Source organism: Anoplolepis gracilipes, chromosome 13 (assembly GCF_047496725.1).
Source record: "Anoplolepis gracilipes chromosome 13, ASM4749672v1, whole genome shotgun sequence".
Lineage (NCBI taxonomy): Eukaryota > Metazoa > Arthropoda > Insecta > Hymenoptera > Formicidae > Anoplolepis > Anoplolepis gracilipes.
Window position 1 is genome coordinate 9,737,575 of NC_132982.1, and position 13,269 is coordinate 9,750,843.

A 13,269-nucleotide genomic window follows, 5' to 3' on the forward strand; every position below is an offset into this window, starting at 1 on the left:
GATACCTCTAGGTGCCCGAGAATTTACGTAATGTAGCTTCTTCGGCAAGTAAATCACGTACCCGGAGGAAAGTGCGTCGGACCATGGCCGGCTGAGAAGACCGAAACGAAAGTGATCGACGTCGCGTTGAAGGAATAATATCGCTAACATAGGAATCGCCGAGTTGAGAATCACGAGTTCCTGTTTCTCGCGACACGCACAGACGTAGGGCAAGAAAGAGAGATGATGCGTACACCCCGAGGGCCTTCGGTCTGAATTACCTGGAGCGAGCAGCGACGGTAGCTGGAAACTCGAATCCCACCCGACCACATCGCAACCTCGCAACCTTGAAAGATATATATCCTGCTTCTGATCGCACGCCACGACGGCGACATGGCAAAAACAAATCCCGGCGATCGTTTGCATAAAGTATCGGTTCGAGGGCACAAGTCGATCATTGATCCCGGGCGTTCTATCCCTTCGATTTCTCTTCACAAAGAAGCGTATTACAAACATCATCGGAAAAGGAATATTGGACAAAGAACGTAATTGCAGAATAATTATATCAGTATCCGAGCCATGAAATCGAAATGATTCTCATGAACAACGTTTTAAAACGAAATAATGACAAATGCAGAAGAATAAAATAGATGTCAGAAGAAATAGGATTAAAAAATTATACTTTTCTTATAAATAAAAAAAAAAAAAAAAACTTTTCGTACTTTTGATATAACAGACGATACAATGTTGAAATTGTTTTTTTTCTATTTAATTCAGGTTACGCATTTGAAATTGACGCGTTAGCTGGAACGATAATAGTACAATTGCATCACATGGACTAGACTTACGTTACCAACTTGTACGTGTTGTAGACTCTGTCTGAGTAGAATAATTAATTACTGATTTTTCGCACACGTTTGTATATCGTTATTATTTGTACATAATAGATATAAACCGTTTCTCTCTGATAAAATTCCTATTATCAATGCCTGCAATCAAAGGTCTCGAGCGATGACGAAAAATTTGGCTCAGTCCAGAAACGGAGAGAGACTAGTAGTAAATTATTCCGGATACGCCCCCGCGAATTGTATAACAAATAGTGATCACATGGTGGGAGAGAGTCTTTGTTCTCCTAAGGGGAACGCACGATGTATATAAGACACCGAAGTAATCGAAAATAGCATCGCAGTTTTCGCAGCGAAGACAATCACTTACGCTATCTACACCAAAATGATGATGAAAATCTTCGTAAGTTTTCCTAAATAATTTTAGTATTTTTGTATTATAAAAGCATAAATAATCCAACGTTGCTTGTCATTTTGATAAACATATAAATACATATATATATATATATATATTTTACACGCGCACATTTGACATGATACCCGTTTTTTCATAAATATTTATTTTTACAATACATTATATATATATATTTATATATTTAACTTTTTAAGTATCATTAATTAATTTTCCGAGCACATAATAAATTTATATTAAAGCAACTTTGAAACCGCAAATGCTTATTTAATTTCCCTTTTTTCTTCAATTACCGATTTATTTTACTATAATTATCGACGAAGCTTTTACAAGTGGAATATTTGAAATTTACAAGATAAAGACTATCCTTGGCGCTCTGTTCGTGGCCGTTTGTACCGCCGGAGTGGTGCCAGCGATTCCGGCAGCGGTGCCCGCGGCTCTGACAGTTGGGACTTACGCTACCAGTTACAACGCGCACGCTATCAATCATGCCATAGCCGCTCCATATCTGGCTGCACCCGCAGCCTTCTCCGCACCGTTGGCATATTCCGCCCTACCAGCTGGATATTCCGCCCTACCAGCTGGATATTCCGCCCTGCCGGCCGCGTATTCCGCCCTGCCAGCCGCGTATTCCGCCCCGATCCTCGGAAGACGCTAAATACTTTGACAATTGCTGAAAACTAGACCAAATCGACCTCAAATCTATCGAATACTGCCGCAACATCGACTTCTTTTACATTGTAAAGATAATAATATCTCCATAGTGACAATACAATATTTTTGATTCGTTAAATTTACATTTATTTATTTGATATCTATACCCCATCCTTTCGTATCGATCTCACGGATATTTCGGCTAAACTCTGATTAATTTAATCGTGAATTAACTTGCAGAACGATCAACAGCAGAATATCGCAATTTTTATTGTATTGTTGTATATATTATATACGAGGATTATATGGAGATTTTGATGTTGATCGTCCTGTTTAATTGTAAGATAAATAAGGAATTGATGTGCAATTTTGTAAATCGATCAATCTGTTATAAATTTGTTTTCTTCTTTTTTTGAGTTGCAATAAAATCTATTAGACATAAGAGGACACGTATAATTTATCTCATATCTAGAAATATATTTATACATCTAAGAGGAGAAAAGTGATGTGTGTTATACATATAAGGAGTCATTACAATCGACGAGACGATTCAGAGAGAAGAAATTTCTTAATGAACCATTTATTCTCGAGATTTCTCTGTAAAAAGAATATTTTTCAGGATGAGGAGGAATACAACATCGATTTACTTATTTCCATTGTCATGTTCTATTAATATCACTTACAATATATTAATGTTAATAAACCTGATACAAATATATTCTGTGCCACATTTTGTACTTGTAAACATTTCTTTTGAATTTTTTTCTTTTGTCATGTATGTATATACGTGTGTATGCGTGTCTGTGTGTACGTGTTTACGTAAATGTATATATATATTTATATTTTAGTAAATATATTTTGTTTGTCGTATCCTTATATTATGCACAATGCACGAATTATATGATCGAGTAAATAAAACGCAAGTAAAATGTGTTTAACCATGTGATAAGTAAAAGAATCGACGCGCAACATGATCAAACGATAATGGTAACTGTCCTTAATGGCAGAAACATTGTAAACAAAAAGAAAAAAAAAGAAAAAAAAAAAAAGTCTACACGAAGGAAATTGATAAAATAATCTTGAAATAATCGTATATCTCTTTCAGTGTGCACGAGTAATGAAGCGTAGTTAAATAATCGACGGAAAATGTGACAAAATGTGAAAGAGGCAACGCGAGATAATCACGTGGTCTTCCTCTTTAAACGCTACATTTTCAGCTAAAAAAGCTGCATATATATATATATATAATAATATTATATATAATAACAATGAGCGCCTTTCAATTTGGCACAAGAGTTACGATATTTTTAGATCTTTGGTTTCGATAAATGGCTAATGGGCGTAAATCTAGAGAAATCTCTGGAAGCGACACGAAAATCAACGTGCACAAACGTGTGTATGTTTATGGATGATAAAACACGTCGATTTGTGAAAATAGACAAAGAATATACATATATCTTTTTGGAAACGTTCGTGATATCGTGTATATTCCAAGCGTAAGAGATATAATGTAAAAAATAATAACGTAAAGTAATATAATATTATTGAGAATCGAGCTTTGTAAGCTGGAAATTTTAGAACTTTACGATTTGTTTCGACAATTATCGAGAGTCGAGTTTTATAAAATGGAAATTTTAAAACGTCACGATTTATAATTTGATAATGGAATTATATATGTTGTTGTTGTTGTTGTTGTTTTTGTTGTTGTTGATATCATTATAATTGTTTTTGTTGTTGGATTAATTCGCGAGAAAAACAAGGTTTCAAATACGAAATTTTCGTACGATCTTGAATATGTATTCGTAACAAATAGCATGTATTTGTGTATTTGTGTAAGCAAACTATTCACGATCGCCGAAATACTCGTAATGTATACAACTAATGTCGCCTTCGTTCCTATGACAGATATATCAGAGAGATATATATATATATATATATATATATACATATATAATGACTAGAATAAAAAGTGAACATTACAATCTGTTATCACCATGCAGATATACTTACAGCTACCGCGTTAGGCATCTTGATTGAATTATTTCACAAATATTGGCATCCCAGATATTATCAGACAGTCGCACATATATTTCATACACATTCTATTATTTGATTAAAACGAGCACGTGTGCGCAAATAAAATTTGTATTTATATTATTTGTTAAAATATTGTGCCAGCGTTATATTATTATATTTAAAGAGATAAGTAGAAAATCCTTCTCCCTTTTTTTTTTTTTTTTTTATCAAAGTTTCTGATAATTGCTACTTGAATTTCTCTCTAAAATCTAATCGCATAAAATAATATCTGTTTACGAAAAGTATCTGGGATGCTGCGATTATCACCAAAGCCACGTTACACGGAGTATTTCTCAATGGAGTATAGATCCGAAATAGAAGAATATATATAAGCTAAGAGCTAAATAACAATTCTTAATAATCTTACTTATCACTGACGGACGTGGCACTGGATCACCATGTATCTCTGCTTCTTTTTCAACGACCATACTATATACGATATACTCATCACACACATCATACTGTTCTGCATGTACACTGCTTATTGAAGGAAGGTAAAGAATAAATAATTTAACAGCTATACAATTACGGAGATAAATTAACTCTCGTCTTTCGATCGTTCTTGTGGAATAGATTTTTCTTCGTAAAATCTCGCTACGTGATTTTTTTTAAAAAAATAACATCCACTCTAAACATCATGGATGTGTCATATGCATCCTTTTGCGCATATTCATCGTATTAAACGCGTTAATCACACGTTACGACCGTCTTCTATCATATGATACGATATTACTAATTTCTTTATTAATGTCTCTTTTTGTCGAAAAACTTTGCCTTTTCGATTGTTCTCTATCTTCCTTATAACCGCGTACAATTTTTATACGTATTTTTAACTCGAATATTAAACTCTGACTGCGAGAATAAAATATTATTTCGGGCTATATTTTATAAAAACAACGTATGAAAATGGCAGTTTTCATCTAATCCCAACGTAATCATATATCACAACGTAAAATAGTGTGCGGATTTAAATCACATTATTAATAACCCCGACATGTATAAATTCGCTTAGTGCGCAAATAATAATAATATAATAATAAAGATCTACAGACACATTTGCGAATGTATGAAATCAAACTTACCCAAGAATATTGAACCGCCGCGACATTCACAAACGTCAACAACGATCAATAATAACCAGGATAATGATGGTATCCAGGTCTCGGAGGATGATACGGGGCCGGACTCACAGGATAACTAGGATTATAACCTGGTGGAGGTGGAGGCGGAGACAATATTCTACCTTCACCGGCATCAGGTACTACGTGCGTCGCAGCCGAGCCGGCCGGTTGCGGGCTAGTAATGACGCGAGTGCCGGATCCGTGCAAATGATGCGACCTAGAGAGGCTCAGATCAACGCTGTGTCGACCGCCTGGGGTGAGATCTAGACTGACTACTCGCAGAACGTCGCTGTGTGACGGATAAGGCGGCGGTGGCGGCGGGGGTGACGACATGGAGTAACTACTCGTTCTGCTCAGGTCGACGGTCTGTCGCTCGCCAATGTCATACAGATGGTGATGATGGTAGCGTGTATTTTGCACCTGGGCGCTGAAACTATGATGGAAACCCCGAGCTGACATATCCAGACCCTGCAGCTCGCCGCTGTTGAGCATCAACGGTTCAAAGTTGGATCTTTCACGGGCAAAATCCTGTTCGCCCAGCGAGTCGTATTTATAAGATGTTGACAAGTCCAATTGCAACGCCTTCTCCTTCACGGACAAGCTGAGATTCTGCGCCACCGAATCGCCCTCGTCGCTCGACAGATTATCCGTTGGCACCTGATGATGATGATGATGCACATCCTGGTAACGTGGATTCGGAGTGGCCGATGGCGACACCAAGTCTTCTTGCTGCATGTGAATGTAATTTGGCGAAGAAACGCGTGGAAGCTCCTCGTGATGCAGATACTGTTCGATGTTGTGTGTTCTCGAAGCGTTGATGTAATCGACCGGTCGGTGCAGATGATAATCCACGTGTAAATGACTAGGAGGAGTGTGTCGATCATCCGGAGTCGGCGCGGGTGATATGAGTTCCTCCTGCTGCTGGATATACGAGTCCAGATGATTCGGCGACCGCGATTGCGGCATCTGCGGTGACTGCAACTGGCTCGAGATGGAATACAGATTAGCTTCGCGATCATTGTCTTCTAGGATTGGGCTGGACACTGCTCCTATATCTCTCTCGGCGGCGTCCAAGGCTGCCTCTACCAGCAGACTTGCGTTTGCGCTTTCCGTTCTACGATATACGCTCAAGCCCAGTTTATTGCTGTCCATCACCAGACTCGACGCCGTCGCGCGCGCGATCACTTTCTCACCGCTACCGTCCTTTCTACTATCCTCAAAATCGTACACATCGGAAGACGGCGCCGACACCGGCGGTAAATGAACGGCGATATCGGACGTAGGCGGCGGATTAAATTCGCCTAGCCACTTTTTGCTACCCTTGCTCTGCACTCTCGACGTGCCGTACAGATCGACCTCCGTCCGCACGCTTTCCATCGTCGTTGTGTCGAGTCCGCTGGATAAAGATGCGGTCGTTTGTGGCGAGGGAATTGGAACCAGGGGCTCCTGTTTCTCCGTCTTATACTTGATCGTAGCGTTCGCTCCACTCTGGAATGAATCTATAATGGCATTTTGAGCGGGATTCGCCACTGTCTCAACCTTTAAGCTACTCTCCGAGCTGCAATCGTCCAAGGACGGTAAACTGTTGCTGTTATCCTGTAAAATCAAAAAATACGCGATAAAAATAAAAACTAAAGAAAAGATTTTGCTTAATAGTTACGTAATTATCAAAGACAACTGACTCACCTGTGAATTTCTTCTGCTAGCATGACTGGTTCTTCCGCAAGGCATGTCTTCGACGAGGCCACCACTATAAGCATCAAAGGTATATGCTACGGATCTTTCAATCTTGGGCATCATTTCTTCCGTAAGACCGTGCACTTTCTTATAGTGAAATTGCAAACATTGTTTTGTGGTAAAAGCCGCCTTACAACTATTCTCTTTGCACCTGATGAAGAAGAAGGAAATAATAACATGTGTAAATAACAAACTAATTAGATAAAAACAACATTATTAAATACAAAAAGATGATCGGTAACGTAAACTTACTTGAACGGTTTCACGCCGCTGTGAGTCAGCATGTGTATCTTCAAGTTGCTTTTGTTCTGGAACATCTTTCCGCATCGATCGCATGTGGCTGCGGCGACGACGTCTTTGTGATGAACTTCTTTCATATGACGTTGCAGAGCCGCGCGAGAGCCCAATAGTTTTAAGCATAATTTACATTGAAATTCCCTGAGCACTTCGGACATATCTGTGGAAACATTTCAACGTATATGAAAAAAAAAAAAAAAAAAAAAATAATAATATACAAATCTAATGCATCGCGAATCGCGTCAATTATGCGCTCTTACCGCTGTGCATCCTTTTGATGTGTACTTTTAGTTTTTGCGGCTGACAAAATTTGCGACCGCAAAAGTCGCACAGTGGCCGCGATCGTTGTGGATTCTGTGCGCATCCATAAGTCCTATGCATTTCCAAATAATTCAGTCTTAAAAAGAATTTTTTGCAATATTGACACTGATATGCGCCGCGACCTCCATGCAATTCTGCCGCGTGTTTCATGATATTATCCTTGCCGAGAACTGCGGCGCCACAAATCTGAAAACGAACAAGGATTCGTTTACAACAGTAAGTAAGTAAGTAAAGTAACACATAGCAAGTATATTTACTGTTTACAATATAACGATATTCAAATATTAAAATACCTTGCAATGATATTTTCTTATGGTTAAACTATAATTTGTGTCGTGAAAGATGCAACAGTGCAATCGGTAATATATCGGGTGTGCAAAATTGAGATTACATCCTCCGCAATCTGAAAGTATGAGATGTAAGAGTGTGAGAAAAATTATATAAACTAATATGATATGTATAAACTAATTTAGTTTGACATAAAAAAACCATACTTGTTTTGTCAATTTTATTCTTTCTCGTCCAGGCGGAGGATTGCGAGTCTGCCCAATAAGTGAGCTCCATCCCCGATGTAATATTCTGGGTCGTAACAAAATGCAGCTGACCTTGTTTTGTCGTAAGCATTGCAACGTTTCTCTTCTCCTTCGACTCAGCCGGTCTGAGGTACCGAATCCAGTTACTTTTTAACGGATCTGTAGTACTGATATATACACTTTTCCCATTATTATCTATCTGAAAAGAAAGAAATTCTTTGCTGTAGAAATGATTTTCATAACAGAAATATATGGTAACAAGTATATTATACAAATATTATATAATAGACAAGGAATTAAAATAATGATAATACCTCCCAAATATGACGCATGGAGAAATCATCTGGAATATCCATTTCTTTGACCGACGTGCCGACGAGTGGGCCTAATTTGGCGCGTATCGGGATCGAATTCTTGGCGTAGATGCTGAGACCGTGATCGGAGTTTGCGATCTTTAGCTCGAGACAATCCGGCAGAGAGTCCCTTGCGTACAACGGTCGATCAGCGTCCACCAGCAACTGTTTCTCCTCTCGCTGTACTTTCGATTTGGTCTTGCATTCGCTGGTTGCCAGCGGGTCATCGTCCGACTCGAAGCCATCGTCCGCTAATCGACCGTAACCCTCCGACATCGGGTCTTCCGATTTGACGACCTTCATTACTTCTGTGTTCTGCTTGTGCTTATTCAGCCACTCCTCGTACATGATCGCGTCGACTATCGTGTGCAGCGGTTCCGTAAAGGGACACACATCCTGCAAATGAGGAACTTCGCATTCCTGACAGAGCTTAATTTTGATCGCCAGTCTCTGTGGCTCCGATATTACACCATCGGTACTGTCAGCGATTTTTCCAGGGCCTACCGTCGATGACGGCAGCTCGACTTCAGGCGTATACCCATCCTGCGCCTCCTCCTGAACGATACCGTCCTGCGGAGCCTTTCGTACGTCATGGTGTTTCTTGGTTTTGTGCTCGTTGGTGTGTTTGTGCTTCTTTCGCCGGTGCTTGAATACCGCCGTCTCGCCCGGAGCGTTATTCTCGGAGGTACCCTTCGCGGAATTCTTTCCAACTTGTTGATCGTGACGCGGTCGTTTCCGCTTCTTCTTCTGCTTACGATCTTCCGCGTCCTTTGATTCGTCATCCTTCTGTGACGCGTCATAGAAAGTTGCATCCTCGTATCCCTGCGATTCTGCGTAACGTGCCGCGCTAGTCTTGTTTTGAGATTTTGAAGTCTTCTCGAGTGCGTCCGCAGCTTGTGCCTCTACGGTATCGTTGATATTGGATACTGGATTTAATAAATATTCTACGTCCTCGTTTAAATCCTCGGCTTTACACTCGCGTTTCGGAAGGGATGACGACGCCGCTGCATCATTAAAATGCAACTTGGCGACTGTAATTCTATCATCCTCCGAGGTATCCTTTGCCGACTCGCCGGCTACCTCGATAGCTTCTTTCCCGTCGCATCTGACATCGTTATTCGTCGTATTATTTACATCATTTATAAATCTTACATTATCTATGTGCTCAGTCTTCGTCGTAACGGATTCAACGTCTTTTGTATTGATTCCGAAGCTTACGTCTAGTTTTAATTTAGTGTCTAATTCACTGACTACCGTCGTCTCGCAATTGTCCAAGTCTTTGCTTTCTAGCGAAGTACAGTTCTGTACGTCCAACGTGTTTTCATTCGTGCATTCGGATGCATTCAGTCCGATGGGGGCGCCGTCCTCGGTGCCGTTCTTCGAATGTCGCCGTTTCTTTCGCTTGTCCTTGTGATGTTTTGTCTTATTCTTATGATGCTTAGATCTCGAACTACGTCGCACGTGTAACTTGATCGCGTCGTTCAGCACATGCGATGACACGCTCTCACTTATCGTCCCGGCAGAAGAATGTATCTCGACCGCATTCGACACGGGATCTTGCTTCCGCGAACTTCTGCGAACAGGCTCCTCCTTTTCCTCTTCCTCGTCAGCGGCTTCAATCTTGACAGCTTCTTCATCGTCATCCTTGCCCTGATCTGAACCCCTTGTCTTCCAATTCTCCGCCCCATTGCATTTACCGTCTTGCCTGTTTAATAAAAATTCAAATATATTAGAGATTATCTGCATATTTTAATGAGGCCAATTATAAATGAATCAATGAAAGCGAGTGTGTATTTAAAGTCACAATCTTATTTTCCGAGAGTTTATAAAATTCAACGCGGATGCGTCGAATTAAAAGTTGAAAAAACTTGCGATTACAGCTAATATTTCCAATATTTCCGTGGCGCAATTTTCAAAAGACCGCGGCGCCTTCCGCGACAACAATCCGATATCGATCGGCTTCGGCGTCGCACTCCTCGCATCTCCCATCTCCCATCTGCTCGTCCGCGCGTCGTCCCCCGCAAGATGGCGATTCGACGAAACGCGTCGGGTGACAGTAGGGGGAAGCCCTGTACGCGTGACAGCTAGGTCCTGTCACGCGTCGATCGAAATGTTCGAGAAGGGATCCGCGCGTCTATCGGCGTCGTTATCGGGCCGTATATAATGGCAACCATCGGCCCCGACGACGACGATGACAGCGGTGAGGCGCCATGAAACTTACCTAGTGACGGTGGCGACGGAATCGGCGAGATCCAGCAAGTACACCGCGACATCCTCGTCCGTACTCAGACCCAGACGTTCCTTCAGCGATTGCCAACGCTTGCCGTTTGTCACGCCGATATGTACGCTGCGAAAGTGCTCGGCCACAATCTCCGGAACGATCGTCGTCGTCGTCGTCGTCGTCGTGCCGGGCAGCGCGATGCAGCTTCCGTGCTGCTGCTGCTGCTGCTGCCGGACGCTTCTCGTATTCCCCGGCTCCCTCACATGCCGCGTGCCCTTCTTCGGCATAACTACATCGTACAGATTCAGCCGCAATCAGATCGGCTACGAGATAGAATGAGGGAGAAAGAGAAAGAAAGAGAGAGACGGGACGAATCCGTAACCCGGGTCCCGCGAAAGGGCACCTCCGCAGGAGGACGCGCACCGATATTATCCTATCCTCTTTATGCTCACCGCCGCCTGCCACCGCCACCGCCAGGCCGCGCGTCGCCCACTCCGCCCACCCTCGCGCGCGCGCGCGTCATCCCCCCTTCCCCCTCTCGTCGCCCCGCGCCGTTCCCGTCACTCGCGTAACCCCGCGCGCCGAGCGGCAAACTCGCTCGTCGCGTCTCTCTTTTTCACGCTCGATGCTCCATCTCTGTCTCCCATTCGGCCCGTCCCCGTCCATTCTATTTTATCGATCCCGCGGTCGCGAGACGCAACGCGCAACGCTCTTCCCCCCCCCCCCCGCCGCCGCCATCCGCGATTCTCGGCTTCGGCGCCGACTTTTATGATCGACATTTTCAATTCGGTCGCTTATCATGTGCGGTGAAAAAAAAAAAAATCTCTCGGCTCGTTTCTATGTAAACGTCACGCGACGTCATGCATACGTACGAGGAAGCTTTTTCAGCAAGAAAACACTGGTAAACGCCATGTCACGTGATTGGCTATCGAATAGAGGTTTTTTTTTTTTTTTTCAAGTCCCGAAAATTTTTCTATTTCACAGCCAATCGCGTGACATTATGATTATATGCATTTCTTGCCGGAAAGCGCCCCATTCTCCGAAAAATAAATATGTAAATTATGGCTGAACAAGGAGAGAAGTAGCAAATATGATCATGACCGTTTCGATGAAGCGCGATGATAATTATTCAACTTATATTACTAGATAATAAACTCATATAGCGGGTATAAAATTCAATTTTGACATCCATGAAGCTTATTCGGATCTAAAAGTAAGAGCCAATCAGAGTAAGAATCACTTCCGATTGTTTTTTTTTTTTCTTCTGAACGCGATCATCATTGGCTGTATAAAATCACATCTGTTTCTGCGCATGCGCAGAATTGGGTTCCTTTAGTGCTTTTCATGAACACTTGCGTAAGTGAAATTTCGAAAGCGTGCCATCTAGTAATATATAAAGTCTATGCTTGTGATCAGCTGGTATCAGGTATCTTCTTGTCTCGTTCTCGAGAAGGTGGCGGAGAAAAATGTCACGCAGGGCGATTAAAGCTGTTAATTGGGCGGCACTCGCCGAAAGAATTCCGGAGACGGAAAAAACCGCATTCGCCGCCTTCAAAGCCAAGTCTGATCAGCATCTGCAACGGTCAGTAAATATCTATATGTATCATTTTTTTTCAAGATTGTCATATACGAGCTATTATATAACGCAATCGGAATGTTTCTTATATTTTCAATGAAAATTATTATTTATTAAATCTGTACTATAAATAATTATGTTGTGAGAAAAAAAAAATGATAAAGATTAAAGATATTCCTTAGCTCGCTACTCTTTGCTGAGGATGGCGATTACATGTACATAACCTCTGTTGGAATGACTACTATAAATATATATTTAACACTAATTCTAGTATCATAGTATACAATATTTTATCAACCTCTTATAAAACACTTAGAAATTATTATATCATTGATATATTTAAAGAAATACAAAGAGACGATATATTAAAATGACATTAATATTATAGATTTATATTGTTTTTGTATTTGTAGAATGACCGCAAACCCAGAGGCACCTCCAAAAATTGATTGGGCATATTACAAGAAAAATATTGCTGTAGCCGGATTAGCCGAAAAGTTTCAGAAGGAATACGAATCCCTTTCGGTGCCATATCCAGCAGATAAATATACTTCGCAAATTGAGACTCAAGAAAAGGAATTGGTAAGGATTGTAAATGTTTGCGAAATGTTACGCTTGTCATTTCTTCTAATATATGAATGTATTACAGTTAACGCATATCCAACAATTTACCAACGAGTCAAACGAACGCATTGTCAATTCCAACAAGGAAATCGAAAGAGTAAAGAGCTTATTACCATTCTCTGAAATGACAATGGAAGATTTCCAAGAGAGCTATCCGGATATGGCTATAAATCCTGACAAACCGACAGTTTGGCCGCACATACCCGAGTATCAACCAGAGAACGAGGCAGGACGACCGTCGCATCATTAACATGTTATAATATGTTCAAAATGGTTGAAATGTAAAATGTAGTCATAAATTACTTCTAGCATATGACTCAAAACTGTATATTAAGTTGAAAAAATGATATCGTCCTCCATCTTCGTTTTATTGTCATCGTATGCATGTAAAAGTAAATTTATCCTTCTATAAATAGATGTTAAAAACTTTTATGTGATAAAACCTTCCTGTAAATACATAACTCTGCTCTCAGATCAAATATATCGCTAAATTAGAAGTAAAGGGAATAAAATAATATAG

The 13,269-nt window shown here is 40.9% G+C and overlaps 2 protein-coding genes across 2 annotated transcripts; one reads left to right on the forward strand and one right to left on the reverse strand.

Annotated features, from left to right (window-relative positions):
• Positions 1-2,276: 2,276 nt before the first annotated feature.
• LOC140672543 (uncharacterized) lies at positions 2,277-11,081 on the reverse strand. Its single transcript, XM_072904779.1, has 8 exons — positions 10,550-11,081; positions 8,290-10,033; positions 7,937-8,174; positions 7,736-7,845; positions 7,382-7,628; positions 7,077-7,281; positions 6,774-6,975; positions 2,277-6,683 (listed from the first exon to the last, which is right to left on the reverse strand). Exons 1-8 carry the CDS (start codon positions 10,834-10,836, stop codon positions 5,094-5,096), a joined length of 4,623 nt encoding a protein of 1,540 aa, XP_072760880.1. The 5' UTR covers positions 10,837-11,081; the 3' UTR covers positions 2,277-5,093.
• Positions 11,082-11,954: 873 nt separating this feature from the next.
• LOC140672764 (ATP synthase subunit d, mitochondrial) lies at positions 11,955-13,179 on the forward strand. Its single transcript, XM_072905151.1, has 3 exons — positions 11,955-12,131; positions 12,539-12,707; positions 12,775-13,179. The coding sequence occupies exons 1-3, from the start codon at positions 12,016-12,018 to the stop codon at positions 12,997-12,999; spliced, it is 510 nt and encodes a 169-aa protein (XP_072761252.1). The 5' UTR covers positions 11,955-12,015; the 3' UTR covers positions 13,000-13,179.
• Positions 13,180-13,269: the final 90 nt, after the last annotated feature.

Excerpts from the sequence above, each read along its gene's own strand:
- LOC140672764 (XM_072905151.1), top strand. The coding sequence starts at position 12,016 with ATGTCACGCAGGGCGATTAAAGCTGTTAATTGGGCGGCACTCGCCGAA. Across the intron at positions 12,132-12,538 it reads TCTGATCAGCATCTGCAACG|AATGACCGCAAACCCAGAGG; the intron begins GTCAGTAAATAT and ends TTGTATTTGTAG. Across the intron at positions 12,708-12,774 it reads AGACTCAAGAAAAGGAATTG|TTAACGCATATCCAACAATT; the intron begins GTAAGGATTGTA and ends AATGTATTACAG.
- LOC140672543 (XM_072904779.1), bottom strand. The coding sequence starts at position 10,836 with ATGCCGAAGAAGGGCACGCGGCATGTGAGGGAGCCGGGGAATACGAGA. Across the intron at positions 7,846-7,936 it reads GAATAAAATTGACAAAACAA|ATTGCGGAGGATGTAATCTC; the intron begins GTATGGTTTTTT and ends TCATACTTTCAG. Across the intron at positions 7,629-7,735 it reads TAAGAAAATATCATTGCAAG|ATTTGTGGCGCCGCAGTTCT; the intron begins GTATTTTAATAT and ends GTTCGTTTTCAG.